The sequence below is a fragment of the Eleutherodactylus coqui genome, chromosome 1, assembly GCF_035609145.1.
Source record: "Eleutherodactylus coqui strain aEleCoq1 chromosome 1, aEleCoq1.hap1, whole genome shotgun sequence".
Taxonomy (NCBI): domain Eukaryota; kingdom Metazoa; phylum Chordata; class Amphibia; order Anura; family Eleutherodactylidae; genus Eleutherodactylus; species Eleutherodactylus coqui.
The window spans coordinates 521,775,744-521,792,506 of record NC_089837.1 but is presented as its reverse complement, the minus strand read 5'-3'; the positions used below and the strand labels follow the sequence as shown (position 1 = coordinate 521,792,506).

At 42.3% G+C, this 16,763-nt stretch overlaps 1 protein-coding gene across 1 annotated transcript in view; it reads left to right on the top strand.

Annotated features, from left to right (window-relative positions):
* The window catches only part of MYO7A (myosin VIIA), a 163,417-nt gene extending 147,069 nt beyond the window's left edge, over positions 1-16,348 (top strand). The window contains exons 40-49 of the mRNA XM_066588272.1: positions 439-594; positions 2,946-3,051; positions 5,581-5,694; positions 6,525-6,612; positions 10,539-10,645; positions 10,812-10,997; positions 11,103-11,219; positions 12,512-12,595; positions 14,333-14,452; positions 15,696-16,348. Coding sequence (XP_066444369.1) covers positions 439-594; positions 2,946-3,051; positions 5,581-5,694; positions 6,525-6,612; positions 10,539-10,645; positions 10,812-10,997; positions 11,103-11,219; positions 12,512-12,595; positions 14,333-14,452; positions 15,696-15,785 — 1,168 coding nt within the window. The 3' untranslated portion in view covers positions 15,786-16,348. The remainder of the gene's footprint in view (positions 1-438; positions 595-2,945; positions 3,052-5,580; positions 5,695-6,524; positions 6,613-10,538; positions 10,646-10,811; positions 10,998-11,102; positions 11,220-12,511; positions 12,596-14,332; positions 14,453-15,695) is intronic.
* The last annotated feature ends 415 nt before the right edge of the window (positions 16,349-16,763 follow it).

Below are 16,763 nucleotides of genomic sequence, written 5' to 3'. Positions count from 1 at the left end.
GCATCCAGTTGCTATGGCAATCCATTGGCCCTCCGTTATTTCATGGCGAAGGGCCAATGACGTTAGTGAGAGGCTAAATGAGCATACGGCAATCCTTTTTTTTGTTAGAAAAGGCCTCCAAATATAAGCTGATCGCACCGTTTCCTGCTACTTGGACCCCAATGATCAACTGTAATCTGATAGTAAATGTTCAATTTCCCTGCAGTGCCTCCACAGGTGAAATGAAGCATTGCACAGTACCCATTAACATCAATGTATTGTTTGTGTAATGCAGGACAGAATAGAGCAAGAGAGATGCTCTTTATAACCACTTTGGCCAAAAGATGAGGGTCCGGAACAAAGGATTCCTTTCTATTAGCTTAGAGTTTTCTAATAGGGTGTATGGAAAAGGGATTTCTATATTGGACCACCCCTTTAATGCTGAACATGTCGTTTTAGGTACAGTGAAGAGAAGGGCTGGGAGCTGCTGTGGTTGGCTACCGGCCTCTTTCCACCCAGTAATGTGCTGCTACCCCATGTACAGAGGTTCATCCAGTCCCGGAAGCAGCACGCCTTGGCGTCAGACTGCATGCACCGGCTGCAGAGAGCCCTCCGGTAAGTGCCTTTCCCAGATCTTCTCATTCTACTCCTACGATGGACACTTCAGCAGAACCGGACAGACTCCATTATAAGTCACCGATGTCCCTCGTGGGATAGATGGGCAGAGTGGTGTGGCTTCAATTATAAACGAAAATCACAACACAAACATAACTATAGCTTACATCCCCCTGCTGCCCCCTGCTGGTTCAGTGTCTGTGCCAAGAATGGTCTACCGTCACCATGCAATAGACTAGAGTACATTACCCTCCATTCTCCTCACTACTCTACTTCTATAATGCAGTTCACCAATGTGCAGATCATTATAGGATTTAATGTATGCAGTTAAGGATTGCATTCGGTAGAATTTTGAATGCAGCTCTGGATGTAACTGGGGTAGAAAATGCGACGTATTTCAGGATGACTATTCAAAGTATTTACAAAGCTTAATTACAGAATATGTATTATGAGCTTTATACCAGTCCTCTGGCATACACAAGTTGTAATTTGGCATTTATATTAGGCCCTGCCCCTTGCTCAAAACGGCTTGGGGCCGCTGCGCCCCTTCCATGAGGTTTATTTGATTTATTTTTTACCGACTATATTAATTACCAGTAAAAAGTAATTCACAGCTGCAAGCTGGCTGGGTAGCAACCCTACAAGCAGTGCGCTCACTCAGTCCGCAGCTCAGGTCAGACGGCTCCTGCGCTATCATCAGTCTCTGACCTCTCCCCCCAGTATCTGCGTTCCTGCACGCGGACACTGGTCTGTATGCAGTGCAGATACTAGTGAGGTCACTATTACTACTGGGGCCACTGTGTGAGTCATTGTTACTACTGGGGCTACAATGAGGGTCACTATTACTACTGGTTCCACTGTGTGAGTCCTTGTTACTACTGGAGCTACAATGAGGGTCACTATTACTACTGGGGCCACTGTGTGAGTCCTTGTTACTACTGGGGCTACAATGAGGGTCACTATTACTACTGGGGCCACTGTGTGAGTCCTGGTTACTACTGGGGCTACAATGAGGGTTACTATTACTACTGGGGCCACTGTGTGAGTCCTTGTTACTACTGGGGCTACAATGAGGGTCACTATTACTACTGGGGCCACTGTGTGAGTCCTTGTTACTACTGGGGCTACAATGAGGGTCACTATTACTACTGGGGCCACTGTGTGAGTCCTTGTTACTACTGGGGCTACAATGAGGGTCACTATTACTACTGGGGCCACTGTGTGAGTCCTGGTTACTACTGGGGCTACAATGAGGGTCACTATTACTACTGGGGCCACTGTGTGAGTCCTTGTTACTACTGGGGCTACAATGAGGGTCACTATTACTACTGGGGCCACTGTGTGAGTCCTTGTTACTACTGGGGCTACAATGAGGGTCACTATTACTACTGGGGCCACTGTGTGAGTCCTTGGTACTACTGGGGCTACAATGAGGGTCACTATTACTACTGGGGCCACTGTGTGAGTCCTGGTTACTACTGGGGCTACAATGACGGTTACTATTACTACTGGGGCCACTGTGTGAGTCCTTGTTACTACTGGGGCTACAATGAGGGTCACTATTACTACTGGGGCCACTGTGTGAGTCCTTGTTACTACTGGGGCTACAATGAGGGTCACTATTACTACTGGGGCCACTGTGTGAGTCCTTGTTACTACTGGGGCTACAATGAGGGTCACTATTACTACTGGGGCCACTGTGTGAGTCCTTGTTACAACTGGGGCTACAATAAGGGTCACTATTACTACTGGGGCCACTGTGCGAGTCCTTGTTACAACTGGGGCTACAATGAGGGTCACTATTACTACCGGGGCCACTGTGTGAGTCCTTGGTACTACTAGGGCTACAATGAGGGTCACTATTACTACTGGGGCCACTGTGTGAGTCCTTGGTACTACTAGGGCTACAATGAGGGTCACTATTACTACTGGGGCTACTGTGTGAGTCCTTGGTACTACTAGGGCTACAATGAGGGTCACTATTACTACTGGGGCCACTGTGTGAGTCCTTGGTACTACTAGGGCTACAATGAGGGTCACTATTACTACTGGGGCCACTGTGTGAGTCCTTGGTACTACTAGGGCTACAATGAGGGTCACTATTACTACTGGGGCCACTGTGTGAGTCCTTGGTACTACTAGGGCTACAATGAGGGTCACTATTACTACTGGAGACACAATAAAGACACAATAAAAATCCCCGCAAAATGGTTGCGTCCTTATGGCCACCATAGGCCCCCTCACTAAGAGGTTAGGCAGGTTTAGTCATTTCTGTTTGTAGACTGCAATATGTTCGTTAGCGGCTACTAATATCTGACCTTCAAGGTTCTGTTTATTTCTTTCTATGTCAGGAACGGCTCCAGAAAATATCCTCCGCATTTGGTTGAAGTGGAGGCTATTCAACATAAAACTACCCAAATATTCCACAAAGTGTACTTCCCCGATGACACGGATGAGGTAAGAAGAGGGAAGAGTAAAAGAGCCGGCCCTACTGGAGCATATGCAGTACATGACATAACCCGGGCCGCGGGCTCGCAGCGTTTATGTAGTCGTCATGGCTTTGTGTCTCGGGGTTCTGTCTGAGTGGACGAATACAGTATTCAGACAGAACCTTGAACAAAACCATTGACTTTCATGGTGTTTTCACACAGGGCAGATTTAGTCCATGCGGACATTTACAATGTTGACCCTTCGGACCTTGAATTCTGCAGCTGTTAACCCTTTCCAATCCACTGTCTGACGTCTTAAGACATTATGATTTAAGGCTGTACAGCTCCGATGTTGGAAGACGTCCGTCGGGGTTCTCTTACTGTATATTGCCAGCCTCTCGGCTGTCAGAGCCTATCCTGCGGGTCACCTCATGCAGTACTGGCTTTAGCCAGCAGATAGCACCATTGTATAACGGCAGAAAAAGAGTAAGCCCTTGTGGAAAGGGTTAAAATCCGTCCGTCTTTACTTCAAGACTGTAAGATTAAATTCCTCTGTGAAAAAGCTTTTTGCTGCAGAAATAAGGGCATCTTGCAGAATGGTTGTTGCGGATTTCTATCATACATGAGATACAATTCTGTAGTTAAAGTTTGCAGAAAAAATGCAAAAAATTCTGCAAAACGTTTCACAGAAGGCACTCTGCAGTTAAAAACACAACAAAATGCACACCGTCCTGCAGTACTTTAACCCCTTCCCTTCCCACTGCACCATTGTTAGAAAAATAAAAAAATTCGGGGGGTCAAAAGATGACGACAGAAAGCTATTTTTTTTAAGATATAATATTTTTTAAAGTAGTACATTATAAAAAACTGTAAACATTTTAACACAATAAAAACAAAAAATGACAAAATTGTATTTTCATTTCACTCCACTTTTTTAGTGTTTTTTTTTACATTTCCTAATACATTATAAGGTGGGCTAAATGATACCAACAAAATATACAACCCGTCCCACAAGGAACAAGCCCTGATGGCAGAGGCGTAACGTGAAGCTCCTGGGCCCGGGTGCAACAGCATCCCCTATAGTTACGCCCCTTCCCCCATGGAGCTTTGTTGCCGGAAGAATTTTAAAAAAAGTTAAGACTTTTTTCGAAAATGGGAATGAGAAATGAAAGTGAAAGCAAAAAGATGTCTGCAGCGACCTTACCTGTCTGCCTATTCTTTGTTCTGGTAACGGCCTCCACAATATGAGACGTTCATAGAAGTTTCTGGATATCTGATTTTTTAAGTTGTTATTTTTTGGTTGCTGTTGTTGTTTCTCTCTCTTTACGGGACTCCAATTTGTTACTTTGCCCAGGAAATTTGAGCAATTGCATTGAATTGAAGGGGTTGTACCACAATCACAAGTTACCCCCCACAGGATGCCCACAGGATAGGGGATACATTTCTGATCGGTGGGGGTCTCCCATGTCCCGCTCTGCCTGTCATTGTGGGGCTCACTTTTTCCCGCACAGTGATGTCACTATGACTGGAGGGCTGGTTGAGCATGCAAGGTTGGCGCTCAATTCATTTCAATGTGGCCGACGGAAATACCCGAACACATGCCACTCTGGTATCTCGGCAAGCACATTGAAAGTGAATGGAGCGTTGGCGCGCTTACACAACCAGCACTCCATTCAGTCTCCTCCTTACTTCGGGGGTGTAGTAAGCCCACAGTGAGGGGGATGGGGGATACGGGCACTGGCGTAACTATAGAGGATGCAGGGGATGTGGTTGCACCCGGGCCCAGGAGCCTTAGGGGGCCCATAAGGCCTCTCCTCTCCATATAGGGAGCCCAGTACTATGAATAAAGCATTATAGTTGGGGGCCCTGTTACAGATTTTGCATTGGGGCCCAGAAGCTTCAAGTTACGCCTCTGGATACGGGACTTCCATTGTTGAGATTGGCAGGGATCATAATGGCGAGACCCCAACGGTCAGCAAGTTATCCCCTATGCTGTGGATATCCTGTTGATAGGGAATAACTTGTAATTGCGTTACAACCCCTTTAAGACCTTTCTATCATCTGCCTTGTATGCACATTCTGTACTGGTCACTTTTTTGTTTGTTTCATAACAATTAATATAAAAAATATTGTACTTTCTTGTATCTGAGACACATTGCAATTGTGGCTACATAATGTACATTTGCTATTAATGCCTTGCGAGGCGATGTGAGTGGTAAACGTGCCAATCGATCTGTAGCAGTACAGTTTGCAAAGGCCAACATGTAGCCAATCAGAGCATGGAACATGAGCCCAGTCTGAAGAACAGCAAGAAAATATTGGTGCGAAACGCGTCACCACAAGACGATCCATGAGATCTTAGCTTTTTCGTATCGGTCATATTTCGCCCCCTCCCGACCCATTTCCAGCATCTTGCATGGACTACAAAGCCTCACTGTAATGCTGGTGATGGGATCCAACTGGTTTCTTTCCTGGCTTTGTACTCCCAAGACATTGCAAGATAGAATATTATCCCAACGTATCACCACGGACGTTCACACCGCTTCTTCTCTTACAGGCGTTTGAAGTGGAGTCGAGCACCAAAGCCAAGGACTTCTGCCAAGATATTGCTAACCGGTTGCTTCTGAAATCCCCAGAAGGCTTCAGTCTGTTTGTGAAGATCTCTGATAAGGTAAGAACTGAGCGAGCGGGAGGGGGTCACGAATGAAATGAGGTTGTGTGGGTCTCTCAGTGTTAACTCTTTGGCTGGTCGTCTTAAGGTATTGAGGAGCTAACATTAGGAGAGCGTGTAATCATGGAAGAGCCCTTAAAAGAAGGACATCAACAAGCCGAAAGTGATCAGATCAATTGCATATGTTGGGATTAATGTTAAGTCCTTTTGAAGCGGCTATGACCCCGAAAATTGGATACTTATTGATTTTGGTTTGCTGTAGAGTCTCTACTTCTGACTACTATAAAAGTAATGCCAGCATTATTGACCAAATAAAAAAAAAGTTCCAATACCAGTTATGGCCACAGGAGGCAATAAAGATACGTTAAATGAGAGTAATTTGTATATTACATTGGGCAGTACTCACATATACTCTACCACTGTAGCATGAATTTAAGCATGAATTTTTAGAGTACGTAAACTTTAGAAAAACGACTGACATGTCGCTCTGAAATGCCCGAAGTATTGATTGGTAGGTCCCAGGCGATGAGACCCACAACAATCACTAGAATGAAATCAGAAGTGCTCAGCTGACCAGAGTGCCCTTGTGGCAGTTTGTGTCCCTGCTCAGAGCGGTACAGAAAATCTATAGAGTCCGTACACCACTCACAGCAGCTGAATAGGCATGGCACTCATCTGTGTCCTTCTGCCTATTTATTGTAGCACCTGGACTTCCACTGATCAATATTTTGACATGTTACTATGGTCATAAGTTTTTCTAAAGTCTAGTTACACTTTAAAATAGTATTTAGCACAGATACATTTTTCTATATTTACATATTTTTTTGCAGGTAATAAGTGTCCCAGAAGGAGACTTTTTCTTTGATTTTGTCCGACATTTGACAGACTGGATAAAGAAAGCCCGACCATCAAAGGATGGTAAGAAGACCTCCAAAAACATGTCCTGGAAATGAAAAGAAAATGTGACAATAATACTCTAATAATATATACTATATTATGCGTCTTATGAATAGGAATATTGTAGTACTGCCACCTATGTACAAGAATATAACTACTATAATACTGCCCCCTATGTACAAGAATATAACTACTATAATACTGCCCCCTATGTTCAAGAATATAACTACTATAATACTGCCCCCTATGTACAAGAATATAACTACTATAATACTGCTCCATATGTACAAGAATATAACTACTATAATACTGCCCCTATGTACAAGAATATAACTACTATAATACTGCCCCCTATGTACAAGAATATAACTACTATAATACTGCCCCCTATGTACAAGAATATAACTACTATAATACTGCCCCCTATGTGCAAGAATATAACTGCTATAATACTGCCTCCTATGTACAAGAATATAACTACTATAATACTGCCTCCTATTTACAAGAATATAACTACTATAATACTGCCCCCTATGTACAAGAATATAACTACTATAATACTGCCCCCTATGTACAAGAATATAACTACAATAATACTGCCCCTATGTACAAGAATATAACTACTATAATACTGCTCCTATGTACAAGAATATAACTACAATAATACTGTCCCCATGTACAAGAATATAACTACTATAATACTGCTCCTATGTACAAGAATATAACTACTATAATACTGCCCCCTATGTACAAGACTATAACTACAATAATACTGCCCCTATGTGCAAGAATATAACTACTATAATACTGCCCCCTATGTACAAGAATATAACTACTATAATACTGCTCCTATGTACAAGAATATAACTACTATAATACTGCCCCCCATGTACAAGAATATAACTACTATAATACTGCCTCCTATGTACAAGAATATAACTACTATAATACTGTCCCCTATGTACAAGAATATAACTACTATAATACTGCTCCTATGTACAAGAATATAACTGCTATAATACTGCCTCCTATGTACAAGAATATAACTACTATAATACTGCCTCCTATGTACAAGAATATAACTACTATAATACTGTCCCCTATGTACAAGAATATAACTACTATAATACTGCTCCTATGTACAAGAATATAACTACTATAATACTGCCCTGTATGTACAAGAATATAACTACTATATTACTGCCCCCCTATGTACAAGAATATAACTACTATAATACTGACCCTATGTACAAGAATATAACTACTATAATACTGCCCCTATGTACAAGAATATAACTACTATAATACTGCCCCCTATGTACAAGAATATAACTACTATAATAATGTCCACTATGTACAAGAATATAACTACTATAATACTGCCCCTATGTACAAGAATATAACTACTATAATACTGCCCCCTATGTACAAGAATATAACTACTATAATACTGCCCCCTATGTACAAGAATATAACTACTATAATACTGCTCCCTATGTACAGTAATATAACTACTATAATTCTGCCCACTATGTACAAGAATATAACTACTATAATATTGCCCCCCTATGTACAAGAATATAACTACTATAATACTGCCCCTATGTACAAGAATATAACTACTATAATACTGCCCTGTATGTACAAGAATATAACTACTATAATACTGCTCCTATGTGCAAGAATATAACTACTATAATACTGCCCCCCATGTACAAGAATATAACTACTATAATACTGCCTCCTATGTGCAAGAATATAACTACTATAATATTGCCCCCTATGTACAAGAATATAACTACTATAATACTGCCCCCCATGTACAAGAATATAACTACTATAATACTGCCTCCTATGTGCAAGAATATAACTACTATAATATTGCCCCCTATGTACAGGAATATAACTACTATAATACTGCCCCCTATGTACAAGAATATAACTACTATAATACTGCCCCCTATGTACAAGAATATAACTACTATAATACTGCCCTCTATGTACAAGAATATAACTACTATAATACTGCTCCTATGTACAAGAATATAACTACTATAATACTGCCCCTATGTACAAGAATATAACTACTATAATACTGCCCCCTATGTACAAGAATATAACTACTATAATACTGCCCCCCATGTACAAGAATATAACTACTATAATACTGCCTCCTATGTGCAAGAATATAACTACTATAATGTTGCCCCCTATGTACAGGAATATAACTACTATAATACTGCCCCCTATGTACAAGAATATAACTACTGTAATACTGCCCCCTATGTACAAGAATATAACTACTATAATACTGCCCCCTATGTACAAGAGTATAACTACTATAATACTGCTCCTATGTACAAGAATATAACTACTATAATACTGCCCCCTATGTACAAGAATATAACTACTATAATACTGCCTCCTATGTACAAGAATATAACTACTATAATACTGCCTCCTATGTGCAAGAATATAACTACTATAATATTGCCCCCTATGTACAAGAATATAACTACTATAATACTGCCCCCCATGTACAAGAATATAACTACTATAATACTGCCTCCTATGTGCAAGAATATAACTACTATAATATTGCCCCCTATGTACAGGAATATAACTACTATAATACTGCCCCCTATGTACAAGAATATAACTACTATAATACTGCCCCCTATGTACAAGAATATAACTACTATAATACTGCCCCCTATGTACAAGAATTTAACTACTATAATACTGCTCCTATGTACAAGAATATAACTACTATAATACTGCCTCCTATGTGCAAGAATATAACTACTATAATGTTGCCCCCTATGTACAGGAATATAACTACTATAATACTGCTCACTATGTACAAGAATATAACTACTATAATACTGCCCCTATGTACATGAATATAACTACTATAATACTGCTCCCTGTGTACAAGAATATAACTACTATAATACTGCTCCCCTATGTACAAGAATATAACTACTATAATAATGCCTCCTATGTACAAGAATATAACTACTATAATACTGCCCCCCTATGTACAAGAATATAACTACTATAATACTGCCCCCTATGTACAAGAATATAACTACTATAATACTGCCCCCTATGTACAAGAATATAACTACTATAATACTGCTCCCTATGTACAAGAATATAACTACTATAATACTGCCTCCTATGTACAAGAATATAACCACTATAATACTGCCCCCTATGTACAAGAATATAACTACTATAATACTGCCCCCTATGTACAAGAATATAACTACTATAATACTGCCCCCTATGTACAAGAATATAACTACTATAATACTGCCCCCTATGTACAAGAATATAACTACTATAATACTGCCCCCTATGTACAAGAATATAACTACTATAATACTGCCCCCTATGTACAAGAATATAACTACTATAATACTGCCCCCTATGTACAAGAATATAACTACTATAATACTGCCTTAGGCCGCCTGCAGACGAGCGGGTCGGATCCGGCAGCGAGAATTCTCGCCGCGCGATCCGACCCGAGCGCCTGCAGGGACGAGCGCGTACTCACCCGCGCCTGGCGGCCCCGGCTCTTTCATGTGCCGGCTGCCGCGCAGCCGGCGCATGCGCAGACCGGAGCCGGCGGCTGGGTGAGTGCGTGCCCCGCAGAAAATTAGAACATGCCGCGGTTTGTTTGCCGCGCGAGATTTCGCGCGGCCAAACCGCAGCCGTCTGCATAGGAGTGCGTATTTTAATGCACTCCTATGCAAACTTTCAGCGGCGGAAATCCCGCGGGAAATCCCGCGGCGGGATTTCCGCTCGTGTGCAGGCGGCCTTAATGTACAAGAATATAGCTGGTATAATACTGCCCCCTATATATAAGGTTTGGAATGAGTGCTCCAGCAGTCTGAGCACATTTCCGGTTATTACTTGTCATTCTGTGTTGTGTACTGCAGGTATTGTGCCTTCTCTCACCTATCAAGTGTTCTTTATGAAGAAATTATGGACTAATACTATTCCTGGGAAGGACTCGATGGCGGATTCCATCTTCCATTACTACCAGGTATTGATTCTTGCTATATGTTTGTCCTGGCTTATGGAATATGGAGTAGTGAGTGGGCAGCTGGACACAAGACGATGTTCTTCCAAACTTGTAGCCCTGTAAACTAATGCAATGTAGGAAGAAAACATGGCCTTGATTTAATGCCTTCCACAATTGTCCTCCTTAGGAGCTTCCAAAGTACCTGCGTGGTTACCACAAGTGCACCCGGGAAGACGTCCTACAGCTCGCTGCTCTCATCTACAGAGTTAAGTACGAAGATGACAAATCCTATTTCCCAAACATTCCCAAGATGCTGAAGGAGTTGGTTCCACAAGACTTAATCCGGCAATTAAATCCAGATGACTGGAAGAGAGTGAGTAGGAGGTTTAATCTGGACTAAACCTCGTCCAAGTAAACGAGAGACAGGAGGTCACGTTACTCAATGATACGAAGATCCTTCTTTGTTTCCACCCTACAGTCCATTATTGCCTATTTCAATAAACACGCTGGCAAGACGCGGGAGGAAGCCAAGGTTGCCTTTCTGAAGATCATCTTTAAGTGGCCAACATTTGGTTCAGCTTTCTTTGAGGTCAAGGTACTCTAAGACACAGTTTAAATTATTTTCCATCTCTGAAAGGCTGATGACCTATACTCAGGATAGATCATCAATAGTTGATTGGTATGGGAGAGCTGTCTGGTACAGCGGGCAATAAGCTTTTGTTGGGCCCCTGTTTTGGTGTACAGGGCAGGAAGCAGACAGCTCTGTACACTTTACAGTGGCCCAGCATAGTATTGCAGTCACAGCTCCCATTCACTTCAATGGTAATTGTGCCCAGCCACTGCAGTGTGTGCTTCCTGCTCTGTATACTGAAAACTGCCCTCAGGATAGATAATCAATAGTTGATTGGTGGGTGAGATCCCTGCTGATCAACTGATTGAAGTGACAGTCGCGTTTGGGTGAGTGCTCCTGTCACTTAAGTCCATACCAGGCACAGTACTGTACATTGCATAGTGGCTTTGCCTACTATAGCAGCTCAATTCCAATCACTTGAATGGGACTAAGCTGCTAGGACATGATGTCACAGGCCTAAGAACTCACCTGAGCACCACGATCTCTTCAGTCAGCTGATCGGTGGAGATCCTGAGCAGCACACCCCCGTCCATCAACTATCGATGACCTATCCTAAGGACAGTTAGTTCAGTTTTAGAAAACCCCTTTAGCCCTTTCCAATCCACTGTCTGATGTCTGAAGACATTCTGATTGAAGGCTGTACAGCTCCGATGCGGAAGACGTGCGGCAGGGTATTCTTACTGTATATTACTGGCCGCTCTGTTGTCACGGGCCTCTCCAGCATGTTCCATACCGCAGTACTGGTCTAGCCAGCAGATGGCACCATTGTATAATGGCAGAAAGAGAAAGCTCCCTAGGAAACCTTGAAACCAAAATTGGATTGCAAAGGGTTAACGAAAACAGTAAAACAAAATCTCATGTCAGCGGAGCTGGCTGTATATTTCTGCAGCCGTCGCCCTGCTGACACCAACTGCATCTTTATTTTCTTCATACTCCTCTTCCTCCGCACAGGGTCTCTCTAGATTTGGCTTTTGGTACTGAGAATGTGTCAAAAGGATGATCCCAACCACTGACCGTCACCCATTGACAGTACATGGTAGGGACCGCCCACTTGACACATTCACAGTGCTGAGAGCTGAATATAAGAAGAGCCTGTACAGAGGACAGACTGCAGCACATGAGGCCATGACAGGTACTCTTTAAAAGGAAAGTCAGCATTGGGTTTGCTGTAGGGCTGGGTGTCCGATAAAGGGCTTCACAGGAGAAATTCTAGTTCGCATCCAGGAATAACTTTATTTTTCCTTCTGTTTCTTCAGCAAACCACTGAGCCGCACTTCCCTGAAATCCTCCTGATAGCGATCAACAAATATGGCGTCAGCTTGATAGATCCGAAAACAAAGGTACGGTATATAGTCAGGTACCCTTATATTATACCTGCCAGCGCTCTGAAGGTCCAGGAAACTCACAAAATAAGGGGGAATTGCCCAGAAGAGCTGGCATATTTTTGGGGTGCCTCAAATACCCCTTTCCTGCACTTCTCTTTACTCCTGAGCAGTGCCTGGTTGTGGAGTGACACAGGAATGGGGAGAGGTGAATATGTGAATCTCTGCTCTGGGGTCTGTAAACAGGGGGTCTAGTTTGGGCTCTGTAATCTTTAGCGGGTCTGGGGTCCATGTTTAATTAGGAAGTCTCGGAACATCTACATGTTGGGCATTTGATCTAGGGGTCTGTATTTCTGGTATGGGTGGGTGTATGTGTTTGTTTAGGGGGTCTGGTCTGGAAGACATTTATTTAGGAGTCTGGTCGGAGGTTTGTATTTACTTATGTGTCTGTGTTAGTTGATGGGGTCTGGTTTGGCAGCTGTATTCGTTTAGGAGGTCTGGTCTGTAGTCTGTTAGTTTAGGGGTCTTGTCTGGGGTCTCTATTTTTTAGAGAGACTACTTATTAAGCGGGTCTGGTCTGGAGTCTGTATTAGTTTAGGGAGTCTGGTCTGGAGTCTATATTTTTTAGGGAGACTACTTAATTAGGGGGGGTCTGGTCTAGCATCTGATTTTTTTAGAAGGTCTGATTCGGAGCCTGTATTTGTTTAGGGGGTCTAGTTTGGTATTTGTATTAATATAGGGTTCTGGGGTCTGTATTAGTTTAGGGTTCTGGAGTCTATTAGTTTAGGGGGTCTGGTCTGGGGTCTGTATTTATTTATACTGCCTGGTTTGGGGTCTGTATTTGTCTAGAGGGTCTAGTATGTGGTCTTTATTGATTCTTATTGGTTTATATGTATTTGTGATTCATATATCTTATGTTGGGGTGTGTCCTATATAAATGGGTGGCCATAAAGCACAATATTTTTGCACAGCACCACTTTCTCTTCCTCCCCTTGCAATCACGATGATGTCCCATCTCCACAGTGATAGCTGCAGGTTGTGCCCTAGCCTGAACCTGAGGTATAAAGCGCCATTATGCTTCTAGGTTTTGCTAGCCGGGACAGAAGGGTCAGGTGTTTGATTCCCCCTTCAGGCCTTTTCTATGACTCCTGGGCCAATCCCACAGTCACCTTCTTGTTCACTAACAGTTCAGTTGTTGGCACCTTCTCCCTGCTTGCCCTTCCTCTATACACAAACATTTGCTCCCATCAGATATTTATCTAACACCTCACTCAGCCCATCCCTCATTTTAATTGTATCATAACTCTGTCTTTGTGTGCTTCATAATAAAATACCCTCTTCTTCATATTTGGGTGTGGGCTTTATGCATGGTGTAGCTTTTCCTTTTGTCGTTCCCATATGACACACTCGCAGCGCCCCTAACACTTACAGCTGTGGTTCCCACACAATTCTTTGTTTTCTACATCCCTTATTTTAGGGACTCTTAGCTACTGGAAAAGTGAGAATAAAAATCTTACTAGGTGCCAATGCAAAAACCAAAAGAACTACAGTGTATGCGATAGAATGCAAAAAGTTAGCATCAGGGCTTCGAACCCTTCGGCCTCTAGCAGGCACTTTAGCATATGTTAACATCTACAATCGTATGTGTTCTCCATGCATTTCATGGGCTTCTCCAGCTTCCTACCAAACCCATAGTGTCCCTACTGTATCTCGCAGTACCGCTCCTCTAATCTCAGCCTCTGGGTTCTCTTGCAGGACATTCTGGCCACACATCCATTCACAAAGATCTCTAACTGGAGCAGTGGGAACACGTACTTCCATATAACCATCGGGAATCTGGTGAGAGGCAGCAAACTGCTGTGTGAGACCTCGCTGGTAAGTGAACGACCGCTCTACATCTTGGGAGCTCCAAGTAACCCAACACCTTTCAGCTCACCATGGCCATTACTCGCCGGGCGCAGCGGGCAAGTAGGAACCTTTCATGAATGAACCAAGGCTAAGCAGATCTTATCTTTATGTCAAATCTTTACTAGTTGGTCTGACGTGTTTCACACTACTAGAGTCTTTATCCCTTAAGGCTTCAACCTAGTTTAGTCCTAAAGATATGATGTTTTGGTACTTTCAGCATTTTTCAGAAGCCATAGTTTTATTTTTCCATTTTACCATTTTGGCGGTGTAACTGATTACTTTTTTGAGGGAACATCAATTTTGGCATTTTGTTTTTACAGCGGTCTTCGTCTGGTATAAACGACACACAACTTTTTTTTCTGCAAGTTGGTACAATCGTGATGATACCAAAATTGTATAATTTTTTCTTTCATATGATGAGATGTGGTTTTTATTTGTACCGTTTTGGGGTATACACAACTTTTTTTTATCAGATTTATTGCATTTTTTTGGAAGACAAAATTTACAAGAAAAAAAATGCTTTTTGTGCGCAATAAAAGTGTATTAAATTGATTATAGGGTAATCACAAATGCAGCAATACAAAAAGTCCTTTTATTTGTTAAAAAAAATATATATTTTTTATGTCTCTGTAGGGGACTTGAACCTGCAATCTCAAGATTATTCAGATGATAATACACTGCAGTACAGAAATACTGCAGTGAATTATCAGTATTTCTGCTATGAAAAGCCATGGCAGACCCAGAGACCATTGACTGGTGTCCGGTTGCACTGAGACCCATCTGCTGTCTGCAATTTCATGGCAATGACATCCCAGATTGAGTGCCCTCCCTCGGTTAACCCTTTCATGCCACGATCAATGTTGATTGCGACGTGTATGAGGTTAACAGTGAGGATGGGAATGCTCACTGATCCCTGCTGTTGCAGCAGGAGTCCGACTGTCAGTCACAATTGTCATCTACTTCTGAGCCTGCGCCTTCTACATGCTGTAGATGTGTAGCATTTCACTTTAACCTCCAACTTCCCGTGATGTACAATGATTTTCATGCTTGCATAAAATGAACGATAAGTGAATGAATTATCTTTCATCATTCTTTTGTTGGCTATTGAATGGATAGTAATCGTTCCGTCTATAAGGGCCTTTAGAGCGCCCCTAGTGGTCACCAATCAGGATGACAAAAATAATAAATTTCATGGTCTTTTATCTGCCAGGGCTACAAGATGGACGACCTGCTGACCTCCTACATCAGCCAGATGCTGACCTCCATGAGCAAACAGCGAGGAGCTAAAGGCAGCAAGTGAACTGAGAAACAACATTGGCATCTTGTGGTCAACTTAATTCACTGCCTGCATTCTGTGGGGTATCCGTGTAGCTGGGGCAAGACGTTCTCCCCCCAAGTCTGGAACATGAGCAGGGCTGAATCCCAAATCTCATCTGATTCGGAGACTGAAGGTTCAAACTCACTGTCCAGCGAGGATGACTACCTGTGAGGGCAGAGTCCCGTTTATAACACGATAGGGGGCGCTGTATTTGGATGGACCCTTTTGTATTGTGCAGGAAAAGACCTTCCGCGGTGACCCCCATCGTGTATCTGATGTCACCGAGCAAGACGACCAACAGCAGCAGCACAAGATATGAGAGGCCTGAAATACTCCCGGAGAACACAAAGTGGACTTTTTATATAAAACCTATGAAACAGCTAATATATTCCCGATCCCAGAGTCTTAGAGAAACCGTCTCCTATTTAAGAGGAAATTTAATTGCTTTATTTATTTAACTTAAAATGACAACGTCCAAATTTGTGTTCTGAAATTTTGAATTTGAAAAAAAAATATATAAAAACAGAAAAGTTCAGAAGTTCAAATTCTGTTGTTATAATGATGGTGGCATAAACCTAATTGGGTCAGCTGATACCTGCGAGATGTGAAGCATGGGGTGTCACAGAAGAATCGGATCAAAATCTTCCTTCCCCATAATTGCTCTACCTGACCATAATTGAAGGGCTTACCATAATTGATTAGCTTGTGAGCCCCAGTTCGAACAGGAACGCTCATAAGTACCTGAAAATTTGATTATTTTGGATGATAGTAACTGTGTACATACATTACTCATCCTGTACTGATCCTGAGTTACATCCTGTATTATACTCCAGAGCTGCACTCGCTATTCTGCTGGTGGAGTCACTGTGTACATACATTACTCATCCTGTACTGATCCTGAGTTACATCCTGTATTATACCCCAGAGTTGCACTCACTATTCTGCTGGTGGAGTCACTGT